General features: G+C 36.1%; 2 protein-coding genes across 2 annotated transcripts; one reads left to right on the plus strand and one right to left on the minus strand.

Moving 5' to 3' along the window:
* Positions 1–8,853: 8,853 nt before the first annotated feature.
* LOC120772940 (probable dimethyladenosine transferase) lies at positions 8,854–10,191 on the plus strand. The gene is made up of 3 exons (XM_040101846.1): positions 8,854–9,048; positions 9,122–9,834; positions 9,895–10,191. Exons 1-3 carry the CDS (start codon positions 8,991–8,993, stop codon positions 10,042–10,044), a joined length of 921 nt encoding a protein of 306 aa, XP_039957780.1. The 5' UTR covers positions 8,854–8,990; the 3' UTR covers positions 10,045–10,191.
* Positions 10,192–10,490: 299 nt separating this feature from the next.
* On the minus strand, positions 10,491–14,194 carry LOC120772931 (SCY1-like protein 2). Its single transcript, XM_040101835.1, has 7 exons — positions 14,152–14,194; positions 13,931–14,077; positions 13,269–13,868; positions 12,999–13,201; positions 12,018–12,910; positions 11,761–11,952; positions 10,491–11,706 (listed from the first exon to the last, which is right to left on the minus strand). Exons 2-7 carry the CDS (start codon positions 14,061–14,063, stop codon positions 11,148–11,150), a joined length of 2,580 nt encoding a protein of 859 aa, XP_039957769.1. The 5' UTR covers positions 14,064–14,077; positions 14,152–14,194; the 3' UTR covers positions 10,491–11,147.
* Positions 14,195–17,061: the final 2,867 nt, after the last annotated feature.

Below are 17,061 nucleotides of genomic sequence, written 5' to 3' on the forward strand. Positions count from 1 at the left end.
TTTTAAAACTTTTTGGAGCCAATTCAAAATAACAATTTCAGTCCTTCTCCAACTGACCTCTTCTACGGAGTGAAGTTCTTCTCCTTCCTCTGCTTCCACCGGCGGGTACTGAATCGAAAACCATCAAAGCTGGAGTGTTCTTTTCCATCAGAACGACATGTTCTACATCTCTTGATTCGCTGGACTATATACAGTGGTGGTCATATACTTAGCACACTCGTACTTTTAAGAAAAAATGTTCCATAAAATTCATTTCTTTACTAAAAACTTAAATATTTTCACATATATTCATATTTCAGAGATAGATTAACTTAAATAATAACATAAAGGACGATGTAATCAAAACCTACAAAAAAAAAGTAAGAATAAATGATTACTACGTTGGACACATACTTAGCACATTTCAGGTTTACCTACAAAAACTTTGGCAATCCGCTCCGAACCAAATTTTACCACAATATTTCGTTGGAAAACATTTATTTAGATCACTTCAGAACATCTTTTAGGCAAACTCTCCACCAAACGTCTTCATTGTTCCACAGGTATACTCAACCATACACTTTTGATGTTCTGCCACAATTCTTCTAAATTTTTGGGTTTTTTGCCCTCAATCCTTCTCTAAACTTCACTCCACAAATGCTCAATTGGATTGAGATCAGGTGACTGAGCTGGCCACTGCAGAATGGGAACGCATTGCTCCTCCAAGAAAGTTTTCACCAAACGCGAAGTATGTTTGGGGTCATTATCATGCATGAAGTGCCACCTTAGAGGCATATGGTCGTCGAAAAATGGAATCATGTGTTCTGTTAACATGTTCTTGTAAACAAATTGATTCATTTTTGACGTTATCCTAACGATAGGTCCAACACCGTGCCAAGAAAAGGCCGCCCACACTATAATATTTCCTCCTCCATGTTTCACTGTTTTTTGTGTATACCTAGAATTGTGCTGCTGGTCACTCGGGCGCCAGACGTAACGTTTACCGTCAGATCTAAATCTACAAAACTTAGATTCATCACTCCAGAGAACGTTCTTCCAAAAAGAAAGTGGTTTGTTGATGTGGGCTCGTGCGAATGAAAGGCGTGCCTCCAAGTTTTTCTTAGAGACAAACGGGTTCTTCTGTGAAATGCATCCACGCAGTCCGCCTTCATTCAAACGACGTCTGATCGTTTTAGATGAAACCTCTATTCCGTATACTGCGTAAACTTCGGTTTTAATTTGTTTAGAGCTCTTGAATGGGTCGTTTTTTGAAATCCAACGAATTAGACTGTCTTCTTTGGAGGTGGTTTTTCGAGGCCTAGGAGCTCGCACCGCGGATTTAACTGTCCCAAATTCGTCAAAATGTTTAATTGCGTTATAAATGAGCTTCCTTGAACACCCAAGCGTTTTTGCAATCTGGGTTACCGACTGCCCTTCACTTCTTAACTTCACAATTATAGCCCGCTTTTCTTCCGTGCAACACAAACCTCTAGCCATATCCAATCAGTAAATTTAAATTTAAATTTAATTCAAAACCACAGTTTTTATATTAAATAATCTCTCACCAACAAAATTTTTTGTATTCGAAAATAAATATTTCTTAAAACTTTAAAAAAATTCGACAGTCTAAGAAGTGTGCTAAATATGTGTCCACTCCCAAAAGCTGTTGATCGTTGAATAATCCTTCTATTTAAGACAGTAGCAAAAAAAAAGCGACGAAACTTTGCGATGTCTTAGCTTGGCGCCTTGATCATGTCTAGACAAAGTGGCGCCTTTGAATTTTGTAACATTACGAAGAAAACATCGTTTGCATTTAGGTAGAGTGATGTGTGCTAAGTATATGACCACCACTGTATGTCAGTGTCGCCGAACAGCTCAACGTTCCATCGAATGAGATATTCACCTTTGCCAATGCGCAGAGAACCATAAATTTTTCGCACATTTTTCAGAATACTCCTATGGCTGACTGATCAGATGATGTCATTCCATGCCTCCGCAGTTTGGTCTTTGTTTGTCGAGAGAGGACTTTACTTTTCAACTGCCTACTCGGTCCAAAGTAGCACTCATTGGCAAGAGTGATTCTGCGTTGAATTTCAAGGCCTTGATAGACAAAATTATCTACGACTTCAATGTTATGACTGTCAACAGTGACGTGTGAGTCAAGTCGCGAATGCTTTAAAATTGACGAAAAGGTGGTGTGCGTCGATCTTTCTTTCACGAGTCTTTTTCAAGATTTGGCTCATGGTGAAAAGCTGGTCGATAGTAGATTTTCCAGGTCTAAAGCTACACTATTAAGGTCCAATCAGTTTGTTGACGGTGGGCTTCAGCCTTTCACACACTACGCACGATAAGACCCTATATGCGATATTAAGGAGGACGCTCCCACAGTACAATGTCTCACAGCCAAAATGATGCAGCACTGATTTGTAGTAGCACTTGACAAAAAAAACAATTTCATCTTAAAAAAATGGAAAATTTAGCTATTTTGTTATTTGATATAAGCATGTATTTTCTTGTAAAACACAAAATCAACTCAAATTAAAATTTTTTCGGAAACGGTTAGCAAAAATTCACACACTTGCAGAAAATCAAGCTCACAGCGAAAGTGATGCCCTGAAGTTTACCGTTAGTGGCGACGGCTTGGCGGGAATTTCCGAATGTCAGCTATTATGTAACATTAAAATAACTGAATTAGAAACAATATTTGATAGTTTTTGCATTCAAGTGTCGACATTTACACAGTGCAGATCAAAATGGGTCGTCAAACAACAGTTGAAGTGCGCGAATTCGTTTTAAAACATTATAAAGATGGCAAAAGTCAACGAAAAATCGCAGAAGCAGTGAAATTGAGCCACGGAGCTGTTCAACATATCATTGAACTCTACATTCGTGAAAATCGTATAGAAAATAAAACTAAAAAGGCCCATAATAAAAGTTTTAATGAAGTTGATTCTCGTTGGATAGTTCGCAAAATACGGGAAAACCCTCATTTAAGTGCTCCAGCATTGACAAATGATGTGGAAAAGTATCTCGGAAAGAAGTGCCACCCGGAAACCGTGCGAAGAATCCTTAGGGAAGCCGACTTCAATGGACGCACAGCTCGTAATAAGCCATATATCAGCGCAAAAAATCGAAGTGCACGACTAAAATTTGCTAAAGAGCATTTATGTAAGGATAAAAGCTTCTGGACTAGCGTAATTTTTGCAGATGAAAGTAAATTCAACCTTTTTCGATTAGATGGTAAGAGCTACGTATGGAGAAAGCCAAATACAGAGCTTCATCCACAGAATTTGCGGAGCACTGTAAAACACGGTGGAGGGCATGTAATGGTGTGGGGTTGCATGTCCTCTGCTGGTGTTGGAAATTTGGCTTTCATTGACAGTACTATGGATAAAACTATGTATTTGAATATCTGAAAGCAAATGTGTTACAAAGTGCCCTCAAAATTAAATATTAGAGAAGGTTTTCGATTCTACCAGGACAACGATCCAAAGCATAAATCAGGCGTTGTCCAAAGTTGGCTTATTTGGAACTGCCCACATGTGGTACAACCGCCAGCACAATCTCCAGATTTAAATGTTATTGAGAATCTGTGGTCAGTTTTGGAGCGAGAGATTCGAAAATATGAAATTCGAAATCCGGCTGATCTGAAAACTGCTTTGGAAGTTGACAAACAAACAAAATATCCACAAACTACACAAACAAATTGGTAGAATCGATGCCTAGACGCATGAAAGCTGTCATAGATAACAAAGGTTATCCTACGAAGTATTGATCAACCGAAAATTTAAGTTTTGTTAAAACAAAATCTATTTATTTATTTATGTATTTGCTTATTTAGAGATTGCATCATTTTCGCTGTGAGGTAAAATTTAAGGCTGAATTCGTTTTTTTTATTTTTATTTAATGAAATAAGTGTAAAATGTGAGTTTTAAAAAATAATATTTAAAAATGAATCTGCCACTAATAATTGGCACTCATAAACAAACAAGTTTTGGCTTTCTATTTTTAGTTAAGCATGCTTTAAAATTTCTCAAATGGCTGCATCATTTTGGCTGTGATCTACTGTAAAACATAGAGAAGGTGCAGGTTCGACAGCGAACATTTTATAGGATTTTGGAACGGAATTCACCTCACAACCTCAGAATTGCCGATGTGAAATGTTAACATTTTTAACAGTTCTAAACATACTCAAACAGAGAATATGAAGAGAAATAATATACGTACGGCTTATGATGCCATAGCATGTATGCGCAATCAGGGAATATTGAAGAAAAATAAGTTCTTTGATATTCCATTTTTAACAGCGAAAAATGTTTACAAATACAGCTCTCTCACATACTCAAGAATATGAAGAGACATAAATATGTATACATGCTCCTTATGATACTCCCAACAACAGCATTGTGATATTTCCATGCTTCAATTTTTGCTTTCGCAATGTATGCAAATATGTATGTATGCTTTTGCGTTTTGCCGTCGGCATTTACATATTGGCATGCAATAATTATGATATGAGTATAGTTTTGTATGAATGCATGCATAGTACTATTTACAGTCTATTTAGACTTGTATATTTAATAATTTTATTTGATTTTTACATAATATAAAATTATATATAAATATTTTTGTATTATGTTTCTTAGTAATAGAAATTGAATTTATAACAAAAATGTATACATAAATATATCGTCTATCATATTAATCTTATTATCTGCCCATATGATTACATGTATACGCATGTGCGCATTCAGAAATTCAAATCATGATTTTATCACTTATCAATACACACATTACATGTGCGCAGATTAATCTGCATATTCATATATGTACATATGTACATTCATTTATGCTTATACTTATGTACATATATTTGTATACACTTCCGAACAAATAATGCACAAGCTTACAAACATACATACATATGCGTACACATGTGAATATGTTACCAACAAAAATTGAAGCATTGTTCTACAAAAACAACAATTGCCTAACTAGCATAAGCACAAGTCAATATGGCTGCCAAATTGGCGAAGAACAAATGTAGTAAATCTTACAACAAAAACATTTTCATTCATAAACGCAGGCGCAAATTCCACAAGCAACCTCGCTTCATTCATAAAAGCATGCCTTCGCCTACAAGCGTCTTTTCGCGACGATGGCAAAAGCTAAAAATCATAAATTGAACAACTTTCTGATGATTCTTCACAGAAAGAAGTGACAAAAGTGGCAACATAGCCGTTGTCGATTTACAATATTTGTCTAAAATATTTTTCCGTGACTCGCAAAAATCTGCGTCGATATGTATGCACGCTCATACATCTTCATACATATTTACGCTGGTTTGTAGGCAACGCTGTTCGAGCAGCAAGGGAAGCGGTAACAATCGGCGATCGTTTGTTATTTTTTTTTGGCACAGCTCGGATTTTCTACCAACAACACAATGTTGTGGCGCTGTACCGTCGCGTCAGTGTTTCGGCACATAGAAGTACTGAACACAATGAGCGCGACCGACTGCAAACGAATATATTAGAATACACACGTTCTTAGGGACACAGTTATTGAACCAGCTGCACAACTACATAACTGTGTCCATAAGAACGTGTGTATTTGACAGATGTCGCTTGCAGTCTGTCGTGCTCAATTTGTTCAGCACTTGACTCTTTGACAAAACGCAAGTTTCGGCCATTGGTTGACCGTGACAACGGAGATACGGAAGAAGCGTGCGACACTTGTTATTATGAATGTACATATGTATGTATATGGCTCGCATTTGCTTTCGTAAACATACAGACAAATGTGCCAAAGAAATAATATATGTTCATACATATAATGATAACGAAATAATGCGAATATGCATATTTCATGAAGGTCATCAATTTTCTTTGAAGAAATGAAGTTCATTTGACACATCTTCGCTTTGTAATAGACGAAATAAATATATGTAACTTTTTTGAAATAATTAAAAAATTAAAAAATAAAATTAATTATATTTATCTAATTTTTTACGATGATTTTGTAAAAAACTAAAATTTTTACAATTTTTCTGAAAAAATGGTTCATATGGTACAAGATCACGCATATGTGTCTCAGAGAATACTTCTTTACATTCTTTGTGTGGCTTTGCATATTTTTCTTCAAAGCATTTCTCTTTATTCATTCTCGCATGAATTCAGTCGTTTTACATATATTTCTGCCACTGCACGTGCTCAATTCTGCTAAATAGCAGCGAGAATGGTGAATTCCGTTCCAAAATCTTATAAGCTCTGTTAGCCGTCCAATCGAACATCATACAGAATTTGCGCCTTTCTATGTTTTATTTGCACAGAGAACTGTGCAAATCCAGAGAACTTAAAACATAGAGAAGGTGCAAATCGAAATCTGTATGACGGTTCGATTGCGCGGCTAACAGACCTGATAGAACCACAAAGGGGAATTCGCCGTTCCCGCTGCTATTTAGCAGAATTGAGCACGTGCAGTGGCAGAAATATATGTAAAACGACTGAATTCATGCGAGAATGAATAAAGAGAAATGCTTTGAAGAAAAATATGCAAAGTCACACAAAGAATGTAAAGAAGCATTCTCTGAGACACATACACATGCGTGATCTTGTATCATATGAACCATTTTTTTCAAAAAAATTGTAAAAATTTTAGTTTTTTACAAAATCGTAAAAAATTAGATAAAAAATAATTAATTTTATTTTTTAATTTTTTAATTACTTCAAAAAAGTTATATTTATTTCGTCTATTACAAAGCGAAGATGTGTCAAATGAACTTCATTTCTTAAAAAAAATTAATGACCTTGATGAAATTTGCATATTCGCATTATTTCGTTATCATTTCCATATTTGTACCAATAGAATTTCTATGGCGTATACCTACATACATATGTATGTACATATAATATTTATTTGGCACATTTGTCTGTATGTTTACGAAAACAAATGCGAGCCATATACATACATATGTACATACATTCATAATAACAAGTGTCGCAAGCTTCTTTCGCATCTCCGTTGTCACGGTCAACCAATGGCCGAAACTTGCGTTTTGTCAAAGAGTCAAGTGCTGAACAAATTGAGCACGACAGACTGCAAGCGACATCTGTCAAATACACACGTTCTTATGGACACAGTTATGTAGTTGTGCAGCTGGCTCAATAACTGTGTCCCTAAGAACGTGTGTATTCTAATATATTCGTTTGCAGTCGGGCGCGCTCATTGCGTTCAGTACTTCTATGTGTCGAAACACAGACGCGACGGTAAAGCCCCACAACATTGTGTTGTTGGTAGAAAATCCGAGCTGTGCCGAAAGAAACTAACAAACGATCGCCGATTGTTACCGCTTCCCTTGCTGCTCGAACAGCGTCGCCCACAAACCAGCGTAAATATGTATGAAGATGTATGCGCGTGCATACATATCGACGCAGATTTTTGCGAGTCACGGAAAAATATTTTAGACAAATATTGTAAATCGACAACGGCTATGTTGCCACTTTTGTCACTTCTTTCTGTGAGATGCTTTTCACTTCACTTCTTCTTCAGAAAGTTGTTCAATTTATGATTTTTAGCTTTTGCCATCGTCGCGAAAAGACGCTTGTTGGCAAAGGCATGCTCGGGGAGATGTTACGGCGTCTGTTTTTATGAATGAATTGAGGTCGCTTGTAGAATTTGCGCCTGCGTTTATGAATGAAATCGTTTTTGTTGTAAAATTTACTACATTTGAACTTCGCCAATTTGGCAGCCATATTGACTTGTGGTGCTTTTGCTATTTAGACAATTGTTGTTCTTGTAGAGCAATGCTTCAATTTTTTGTTGGTGACATATTCACATGTGTACGCATATGTATGTTTGTATGCTTATGCATTATTTGTTCGGAAGTGTATACAAATATACAGATGTACATATAAATATATGTATATGAATGCATGAACATGCAAATTAATGCGCGCGCATGTAATATATTATATTGATAAGTGATAAAATCATGATTTGAATTTCTGAATGCGCACATGCGTACATATACATAATAAAATTATGATATGAGCATGTGCAGAGACATAAGATTAATATGATAGAAGATATACATACATGCAAACATACATACATATGTATATATGCAAGTCCAAATTGACTATAAATATTACTATACTATGCATGCATTCGTACAAAATATACTCATATCATAATTATGTTTACATGTCAATATTGAATTGCCGACGGCAAAACGCAAAAGCATACATATTTGCATACATTGCGATTCCCAAGTTGAAAGAAAAATTGAAGCATGAAAATATCACAATGCTGTTGTTGGGAGCATCATAAGGAGCATGCATATTCTTGGGCATTTGAGACAAGAACATAAAAAATTTGTTTTTGTTCTCTGTGTGAGAGGTGTGTTTTGTACACATTTTTTGGTGTCAAAAATGAAACAAAATATAAACAAACAAAACGAAATTCTTCGTTGGGAGTCTCTTCATATTCTCTGCTTCGGCATATAAGTATGCCTTGTCATCATATGCCGTAAATACATATATTTCTGTCTCTTCATATTCTCGGTTAGAATATGTGAGAGAATTGTAAAAAATGTTAAAATTGCGAGGCGAATTCCGACCTACAATGTTAACAAATGCGGCGAATTCCTCCATCTGAATCTATCAAATGTTCGCAGTCGAACATGCACCTTCTCTATGTTTTTAAGTTCTCTGCCTTCTCTATGTTTTATGTTCTCTGATGCAGATACCGTATATCATATACGTTCTCTGCATTATTTTACGGTCGCTGTTTTTAAAAATAATACTTACTGATTTTGGCGTCATCTAGCGCCAACATATTGTCAATAAATTAGAATGTTGGCCACTCTGTTTTCGTTACACTCAGCAGGGAACTCCTCTCCAGCAACACATGGTCAAAAATCAAAACAAATCAATCGACGGAAATAAATGAAATTCCTTCACCGTCAAAGATTAACTGAATAATAGTTTTACCAATAAATAAATAGTAACACAATGCCGAAAATAAAAACTGAAAAGAAAACTCGCACACACCAAGAGGTGCAAAAGCAAGGTAAGTGTGATAAAAGATATAATGCCTTCCTCACAGTTTTATTGATGTTTACTTTACACTTATTTCCATCCAGGCATCGTGTTCAATAAAGATTTTGGCCAACATATACTAAAAAATCCTCTTGTCATACAGAGTATGCTAGAGAAGGCTGCATTGCGCAACACAGATACCGTATTGGAAATCGGTCCCGGTACTGGTAATATGACGGTACGCATGTTGGAGCGAGCAAAAAAAGTCATTGCCTGTGAAATCGATACAAGATTAGCTGCGGAATTGCAAAAACGTGTGCAAGCTACACCATTGCAACCGAAATTGCAAGTGCTCATCGGCGATTTCCTCAAAGCGGAGTTGCCTTTCTTCGATTTGTGTATTGCCAACGTGCCTTATCAAATCAGTTCTCCACTGATTTTCAAATTATTGCTACACCGGCCACTATTTCGATGTGCAGTCCTAATGTTTCAGCGAGAGTTCGCTCAACGTTTAGTTGCCAAACCGGGTGATAAGCTGTATTGTCGCCTAAGCATCAATACTCAGTTATTAGCACGCGTCGATATGTTAATGAAAGTTGGGAAAAATAATTTTAAACCACCCCCAAAGGTTGAGTCAAGTGTTGTGCGCTTGGAACCAAAGAATCCACCACCACCTGTCAATTTCACAGAATGGGATGGCTTAACACGTATCGCATTCCTGCGGAAGAATAAAACACTAGGTGCGGCGTTTAAAATCAATTCGGTGCTTGAGATGTTAGAAAAAAATTACAAATTACATCTGTCGTTGCATAATAAAGTAAGTTTGAATTATCCTAAACACGTAATTAAATAATATAAATCTAATTTTTTTTTACAGCCACTAGAGTCAGATTTCAATATGCAAGCCAAAGTTTCAGCCATATTACAGAAGTTGGAAATGGAAAATTCGCGTGCACGTTCAATGGATTTGGACGATTTTATGAAATTGCTGTTGGCTTTCAATTCCGAAGGCATACATTTCAACTAGTGAATAGTAAATTATTTTCAAAATAACTGACTTTAGTTATAAGGCGACAAAGCAATAAAATGCGGAAGGGATGACAATTAGCAATGAGTAACTGCTAACTTCATGAGGTCCCAACGTACAAATCTATAACAAAATAAGCATTTTAAACGCATTTGTTGCATTTATTTGAGCGCAAGTTCAGTACATTCTTGTTATAGGTTTATATTCATAATTATATATGGGGATATTTCTTAGATATGTTATATATCTATAAATTTTATTAATATAAAGAAATTATTTTTATGTCTTTAGTTATTTGTATACACTATAGATTACAATTATTTAAAAATGATAACACATGAACAGGTAAAAGATGTAGGGATATTTAAAAAGGGTTAAGTTTTGCAATTACAATTTCATTTAATGTTCAACACACACACGATGATAGTCTAAAAACAGTAAAATTATTGGATTCACACATAGGATCATGTACCCGTTGCGTCATAGACATAATATACTACAATAGCTGAATAGTTTTCCTTAGTCTAATACAACAATCAGTTCATGACTTTTTATTTATTTACGTTCTTTAATTTGTTCTCCTTAAACTGCCAATACTTTGGCAACATGTGTAATGGAATTGTAAATATTATTGTTTGCAATCAAACGTCATAATCGAATTTCAACTTTCTTTACACCATTCGAAGTTACATGCATATGAAACCACACCGCAAATTGTAATGTAATTATAATCGAATCTACAATTATTATTTTTTTGTTTATTAGGATTTCAGTACGAATACTTTGGCATTTAAAAACGCTAAAGAAGTTCTTTCGTAAAATTAATGAAACCTCAGCTACAGAAATAAAAATGACATGCGTAATTTGCCCTTTAGTCGGAATACAACAAATTTAACAGACAAACTACAACAAAATAAAATTGCACTTTTTACACTGAAATATGCCTACGTGAAATAACTTAAACTTGCATGAACAATACATGCGAATTAATTATTACACTTGTCATTATAAAAGTCTACACAGCTTCAAACGTATGCTATGCGAAGCATTGCAGCTGACACCGTATAATAATTGCACCAATCCGCATTGGTTAGCATGGTCAACTAATTCAGAAAACTTAAAATATCTTGTTGTGATAATGTATTCAGATTCTTATTATCCTGTGACTGTTGCTGCGTGGCATTCTGCTGTGGTAGCAGTGGTGTTAAATTATTCATACTATTCAAAGCGTTGCCATTACTGGCACCAACACCGCCGCCACCACCACCATTATATCCAGACGGATAAATATAATTCACTGCCGGTCTTTGCATGCTGGCGTTAACGATTTTATTACTACCGCCGAAGGGATCCAAATTGTCTAAAGACGATGCATTGTTATTACTATTACTGCTAATAGCCTGAGGCGAGGCTAATTGATGGTTCATAACTAAAGGATTTGCGCTATGCCAGTTGTTGGTCCAACTATCATTTGAGCGCGCTTGGTTGGGACTGGTCAAGTGGTTGCCACCACCACTAAGTGCATACGGATTTACAATGGGTGAAACTGCAGTAGTAGCTGTAGCAGCAGACTTTGGCGATGGGGAGTTGCTCAAATTGGTCAGATTCGAATTCATCAAAGAGGAAAGAATGTCCGGTTTGGGCGGTGCGTTGTGTGATATTCTATAAAAGATTATTGAAATAGTAAAATATAGCAGCGAAATACTTAAAACTCACTTAAGCACATCGTTGTTTGTTTTAAATTTTTGTTGTTGACCTGCTTGTGTTGTATTTATTTTTTTCGTTGGTTGCGTTATGGAGAAGCCCGAAAACATGTCATCGTCGCTGTTTACACTGCTGTTAAGACTTGTGTTTGTTTTTGTACTTTGTTCCAATTCTGTAGTCAAAATCTCGGAAGCATCACGTGGCCTGCGGAAAGAGTACATGATCATAAACACATCATAAACATAAAACTGCATTACTGAAAAACATACTTGTTTTCCCTTTGGATAGTTGAGAGTTGCTCCAATTTCTCACGTTGTTCCTTCTCCACCCGACTGAACATTTCCCTAATTAGTGTCACAATCGTGTTGAACTGCGCGATAGTGAGACCGTTCTCAACGCAGAGTGGCATTAAAAACGGTATACATTTATGCGCCATTACATCTTTAGTTATGCCTAACTTAGTGTTGGTCATGGCGATTTTATAAATTCCAATTATAGCCATAATAATTGCAGGTTCGCGGCTTTGTATCTGCTGCAGGAAGGGCAATATTTCATCCAACACCAGCCACTTGTCAAGATCTTCTAGTAGTTTACCAATCGATATCAAACAATTTACTTTCACCGACACATTACTGCTGTGCAAGCAGAGTTTCTTAATTCGTGGTATCACAGCGTTTTTCATGGCGTTGTAGTCAATCAAATTGGAAAACGTCGGTAACACACCTAAGCATAACTCTTGTATTTGCGGCATATCACATTCCAATGAGCGATAAAGCAGTGGTAGAACGTGTAGCTTAACTTCTTCAGCAGGTGTCAACTTTAGTAAGAGATCCATTTTTTGCATGAAAATTAAAAGTATTTGTATGGGATCTGTCAATTTGAAAATGGGTTTCAGATGCGTAAGTATGTGTTCGCAATACTCTTTCTGACTACTCATCTCAGCGATGAGCAATACATTAGGTAAAACAAAAGGTATCATTGGCGAATTCACGAATTCTTTTACCAAATATGGCAATATGGAATGTAAGTTAACGCGATGCGGTAGTGTTGGTATGATTTGTGGAAGTCCTTTGTAGAATTTGGATTTTTGTAAATTATCCCATTGATAAAGGGAATCCAAGTAGCTCAGTGTCTTAACTCCAACGTCTTGGAAATATACTATCTGTTGCATTTATATACAATTTTATATTATAAATTTAAATAATTTATATTATAAATTTAATATTTGTAGATGTATATTTATTTCCTACCTGTTTCATTTCGTGCAATTGTGGGCGCATATGCGGACTTGGATGCAACAAAGCTCTTAAACTTTCATTCAAATCGCTGGGAATACTATTCATTGGCGGGTACTTTCGTTGGTTAAGATCGGCGGCATATCGACGAAATGAACTATAATCACTACCAAACATTTTTAACGGTTTACCCGAATAAATTGTGAATATTAATACACCTAGCAAAGTAACGGGAATGTTTAATTTTTTGTACTATTGCTAAAACAACTACATATAGATACATACCTAAAGAGAATAGGTCACTTTCGGTGCTATTTATAGTATTTAACGCTACTTCAGGCGCACAGTACTCCAAACTCGGTTGAGCTAGGACATGAACAGAAGTAGAGTACTCGCGGCATGGCCAAAAGGGTTTACCATCGGTCGCAGGTTGATTAGTTATGCAGAAGTCAAAACCAAATAATTTCCAGCTCCTATTTTTATTGATCACAATAGTTTCTGCGCATATATTACGGTGCACGATTTTGGCATCATTATGTAAAAATGACAAACCGTCAAATAGTTGCAATAGTCCATGACGTATCTCAACATCATAGAGTTTTTTATCCGAACGTACTGAATCACCCACAACATTGGCCAACGAAGCGAATACTGGCTCTGTTGCGAACGCCAAGGAATCGCGTGACTCCTCAAGCGGATGTTGAACAGTTAACACGTGTGGATGTCGTATTTTTGTTAACTGTTGCACCCCACGTCTTAATGTTTCCAACATTGTTTCTCGATCATCTTTCGACCAGCGCTCCAGCATTTTCTTTTCGAATACAAATACAGAGACTTCCTGTTTCGTGCTCTTCTTGTAGCCATTGTACACCTTCCACATAAGCCCTGAATAATAGTTAGTTGTTAATAAATTGTATATTAGCCTTTTTACATAATAAATTACTCACCTACACCTGCTGTACACACCTGCTCCAGCACTTCATATTCTCTGGTGACGTTGTTCCCTGGAAGAACACCAGACAGCTGTGATACTGTCGTATGTACTGTTGAGTAGAATTTATTTATTACGTCCATGGCCATATCCAATTGGCTATCTACAGATAACAAAAATTACAGAAAACGAAATCGATATAAAGGAATTTACAGCCTTGTTTTGTAAAGGAATTACTAATTTTTTCTTAACTTCGATGAAATCTTTGTTGTCTATTTTACCTTCTCTTTCGTAAATTACTAATCGATAGAGAAAGGTGTATTCAGCGGATCATCAGCAGGGCTGCCAAATCTTACATAAAATGATATTTGTTGACTTTCCAACAAAAATTTATTCTTGAAATGTTATAATTCATAATTTATACGCTATTTTATACTAGGGGTATTTTCTTGCTCTTGCAAAACCCTTGCACGGTGCACGAATTGCAGAATTTTCCTCTAGGTGCCACGGCACAACAACAAACACAGAAAATTTTTTTTTATTATTTTTATTTTTTTTTTTTATTTTTGATTTTATAAACGCAAAAAATTATTTAAGAAAATACGCAGCACTAGCATCATGGGCTATCGGCCGACTGGTTATGTTATATGCGTCGAAGAAGGTCGCTGTCTTTCAATTATTGAAGTTTGACAGTCTATGAGTTTGAAGTGCTGGACAATGTTGCAGAAGATGCAATAGATTTAAATCTGAATCACAAAATGGGCATTGGTTGATCTGAGTGCCATTTAGTATGTGAGCGTGTGTGATAATGGAGTGGCCAATGCGAAGTCTGATATATGGAATGATATAATTAGATGAAAGCGATGACGGAAAGGATGGTTTGATACGATTTGAATTTATTTTAGAGTAGTGGTGTCTGTAATTCATCCAATCAAGCGCCAATTTAGTGGATCTTTGTTGAATAATAAGCCGTTTTATATCACTCTTAACAAACAAAGGCAGATGTAGTTGTTGGAGTGATGCACACCTCCTTAGCCACCGAGTCCGCAAAAGTATTTCCAATGATTCCAGAGTGACCGGGTATCCACATTATTTTTAGTCTATGTGCTAACGAAAACAACAGCGATCTAATGCCAATAATGACGTCATTGTAGTTACTGCGGTTTTTTAAAGCTTGAAAACACGATAGACTATCTGTACAGATGATGAATTTACCAAGGTTTTGTTGGGCATACTGGACAGCTTTGAGAATACCCGTAGCTTCAGCGGTAAAATTGAACAAAATGGAAATAATAAACCATACGATATTCTTTGTTGGTTATCATCAACTACAGCAAAAGATGTATGCGACGATTTGGAGCCATCAGTATATATAAACTGCCAACCAAAAGATTTGAAGTGCGCAGATAATTCCAAAAATCGAGATTTATACACAGTGCTTGGAGTGATGGATTTATGAAGAAAAGTAAGACACTAATGAAAGAAGATTCATTTACTTTCCACGGTGGAATATATTTACTGCAAGGCAGCAATATTTTAAGTCTTGCAACTCATTGGTTTTTGCAAACAAAGCACTTTTAAAAATAGAAGACGGTATTTTAGGAGACCTCTTTCTGCAAAGTGATGATTGAAAGTCCTTTTTTATAGTAAAGTTCGTGCTGAGTATGAGTTTTGAATAAAGCTTATTTAAGCTATCTTCCACTGCATCTTTTAGAGAAGGTAGGCCAGCTTCCGTCAGTATGTTTTTAATTGGCGATGTTGGAAACACTCGAAGAGAACAACGAACTGAAGAATGATAGGGCGCAGCAAGCATCTTTAGATGATTCTTAGAATGATGTCCATAAATTTCCAAGCCATAATTAATTACAGATGAGATGAGGGCTTTAGTGACGTTGACCAGTAAAGCCGAGCCGATGAGTGAGCGCTTACATGAGAGGTATTTAATAATATTTAAATTAACAAAGAGTCTTTTTCTTATATACTGACAATGTTTCTTAAATGTATACTTAGAGTCTAATACAATACCAAGGAACTTAATACTATCTGTACACAAAATGTTTGTATTATCAAATGTGAGCGTTGGGATAGTACATTGATGTTTTTTACAAATATGAAAAAGTTTCGATTTAGGAAAAGATATTGATGTGCCTGAAGTAGAGGACCAACGAGAAAGACGCAATAAAATTTCAGAGATAGTAACTGTTACTGAAGTCAAATTTGAAGTTTTTGAGAACATAATTAAATCATCAGCATAAATCTGATGCCGGATAGCAATAAAATCTGGATAGAATGGCACTGATTTCATCAAATTTAATAGTAAATAGGATCACCGAGAGCGCAGACTCTTGTAAAGTACCAGATTATCTAACGGTAGAACAGAGGATTAAAACATTGGACATGATAACACTTAGACTGATGGTTGGATAGGAAAGATTTGACAAAGTTAAAAATACGAGAACCTTAATCTCCGACTTACTAAGCTGCTCCAACACCATTTCTAACATGATCCCAATCCTGTCCAATGCCGTGAGGAAACTAAAGAAAGAATAGAAACATGATCTTTGTGGGACATAGTATCGAGAGACATAGATCCATGCATGAGAAGATCTTCATCCACCGTACCCTGCCCCTTCTTGAACGCAACTTGGTTGTGCGAAATGAGATTATTAGATTGAGCATACCAGGCGAGTCTAGTAGCAATAATCTTTTCAATCAATTTACCAAGGCAAGGAAGAAGGGAAATGGGACGATAACTGCTGACCACACCAGGAGGTTTACCAGGTTTTAAAATAGGAATAATCGCGCTAGTCTTCCAGAGGACAGGGTAGTTGCCACTGAGAAAAATACTATTGTAAAGTTTGACTAGACGGGATATAAGGAATGGAGGAAGGTGCTTGATGATAAGGTAAGAGATTTTATCAATGCCAGGAGTTTTGCCCTTGACTGACGAGAGGGCTAAATTAAAATCAAGTTCAGATATATCGGCATCTAAATATTCAGCTGATTGAGATAAGGTGGAAGGAGGAAGGTAAGGAGAGCAAAGAGAAGAAAGTTTACTAGAGGAAAAATCAGAAGAGAAATTGGAGTCCAAAGAAATATTGGAAAAGTGGGTGGCAAACTCTAAGGCTATATCTTTGGGATATAGTA

Source organism: Bactrocera tryoni, chromosome 1, assembly GCF_016617805.1.
Source record: "Bactrocera tryoni isolate S06 chromosome 1, CSIRO_BtryS06_freeze2, whole genome shotgun sequence".
Taxonomy (NCBI): domain Eukaryota; kingdom Metazoa; phylum Arthropoda; class Insecta; order Diptera; family Tephritidae; genus Bactrocera; species Bactrocera tryoni.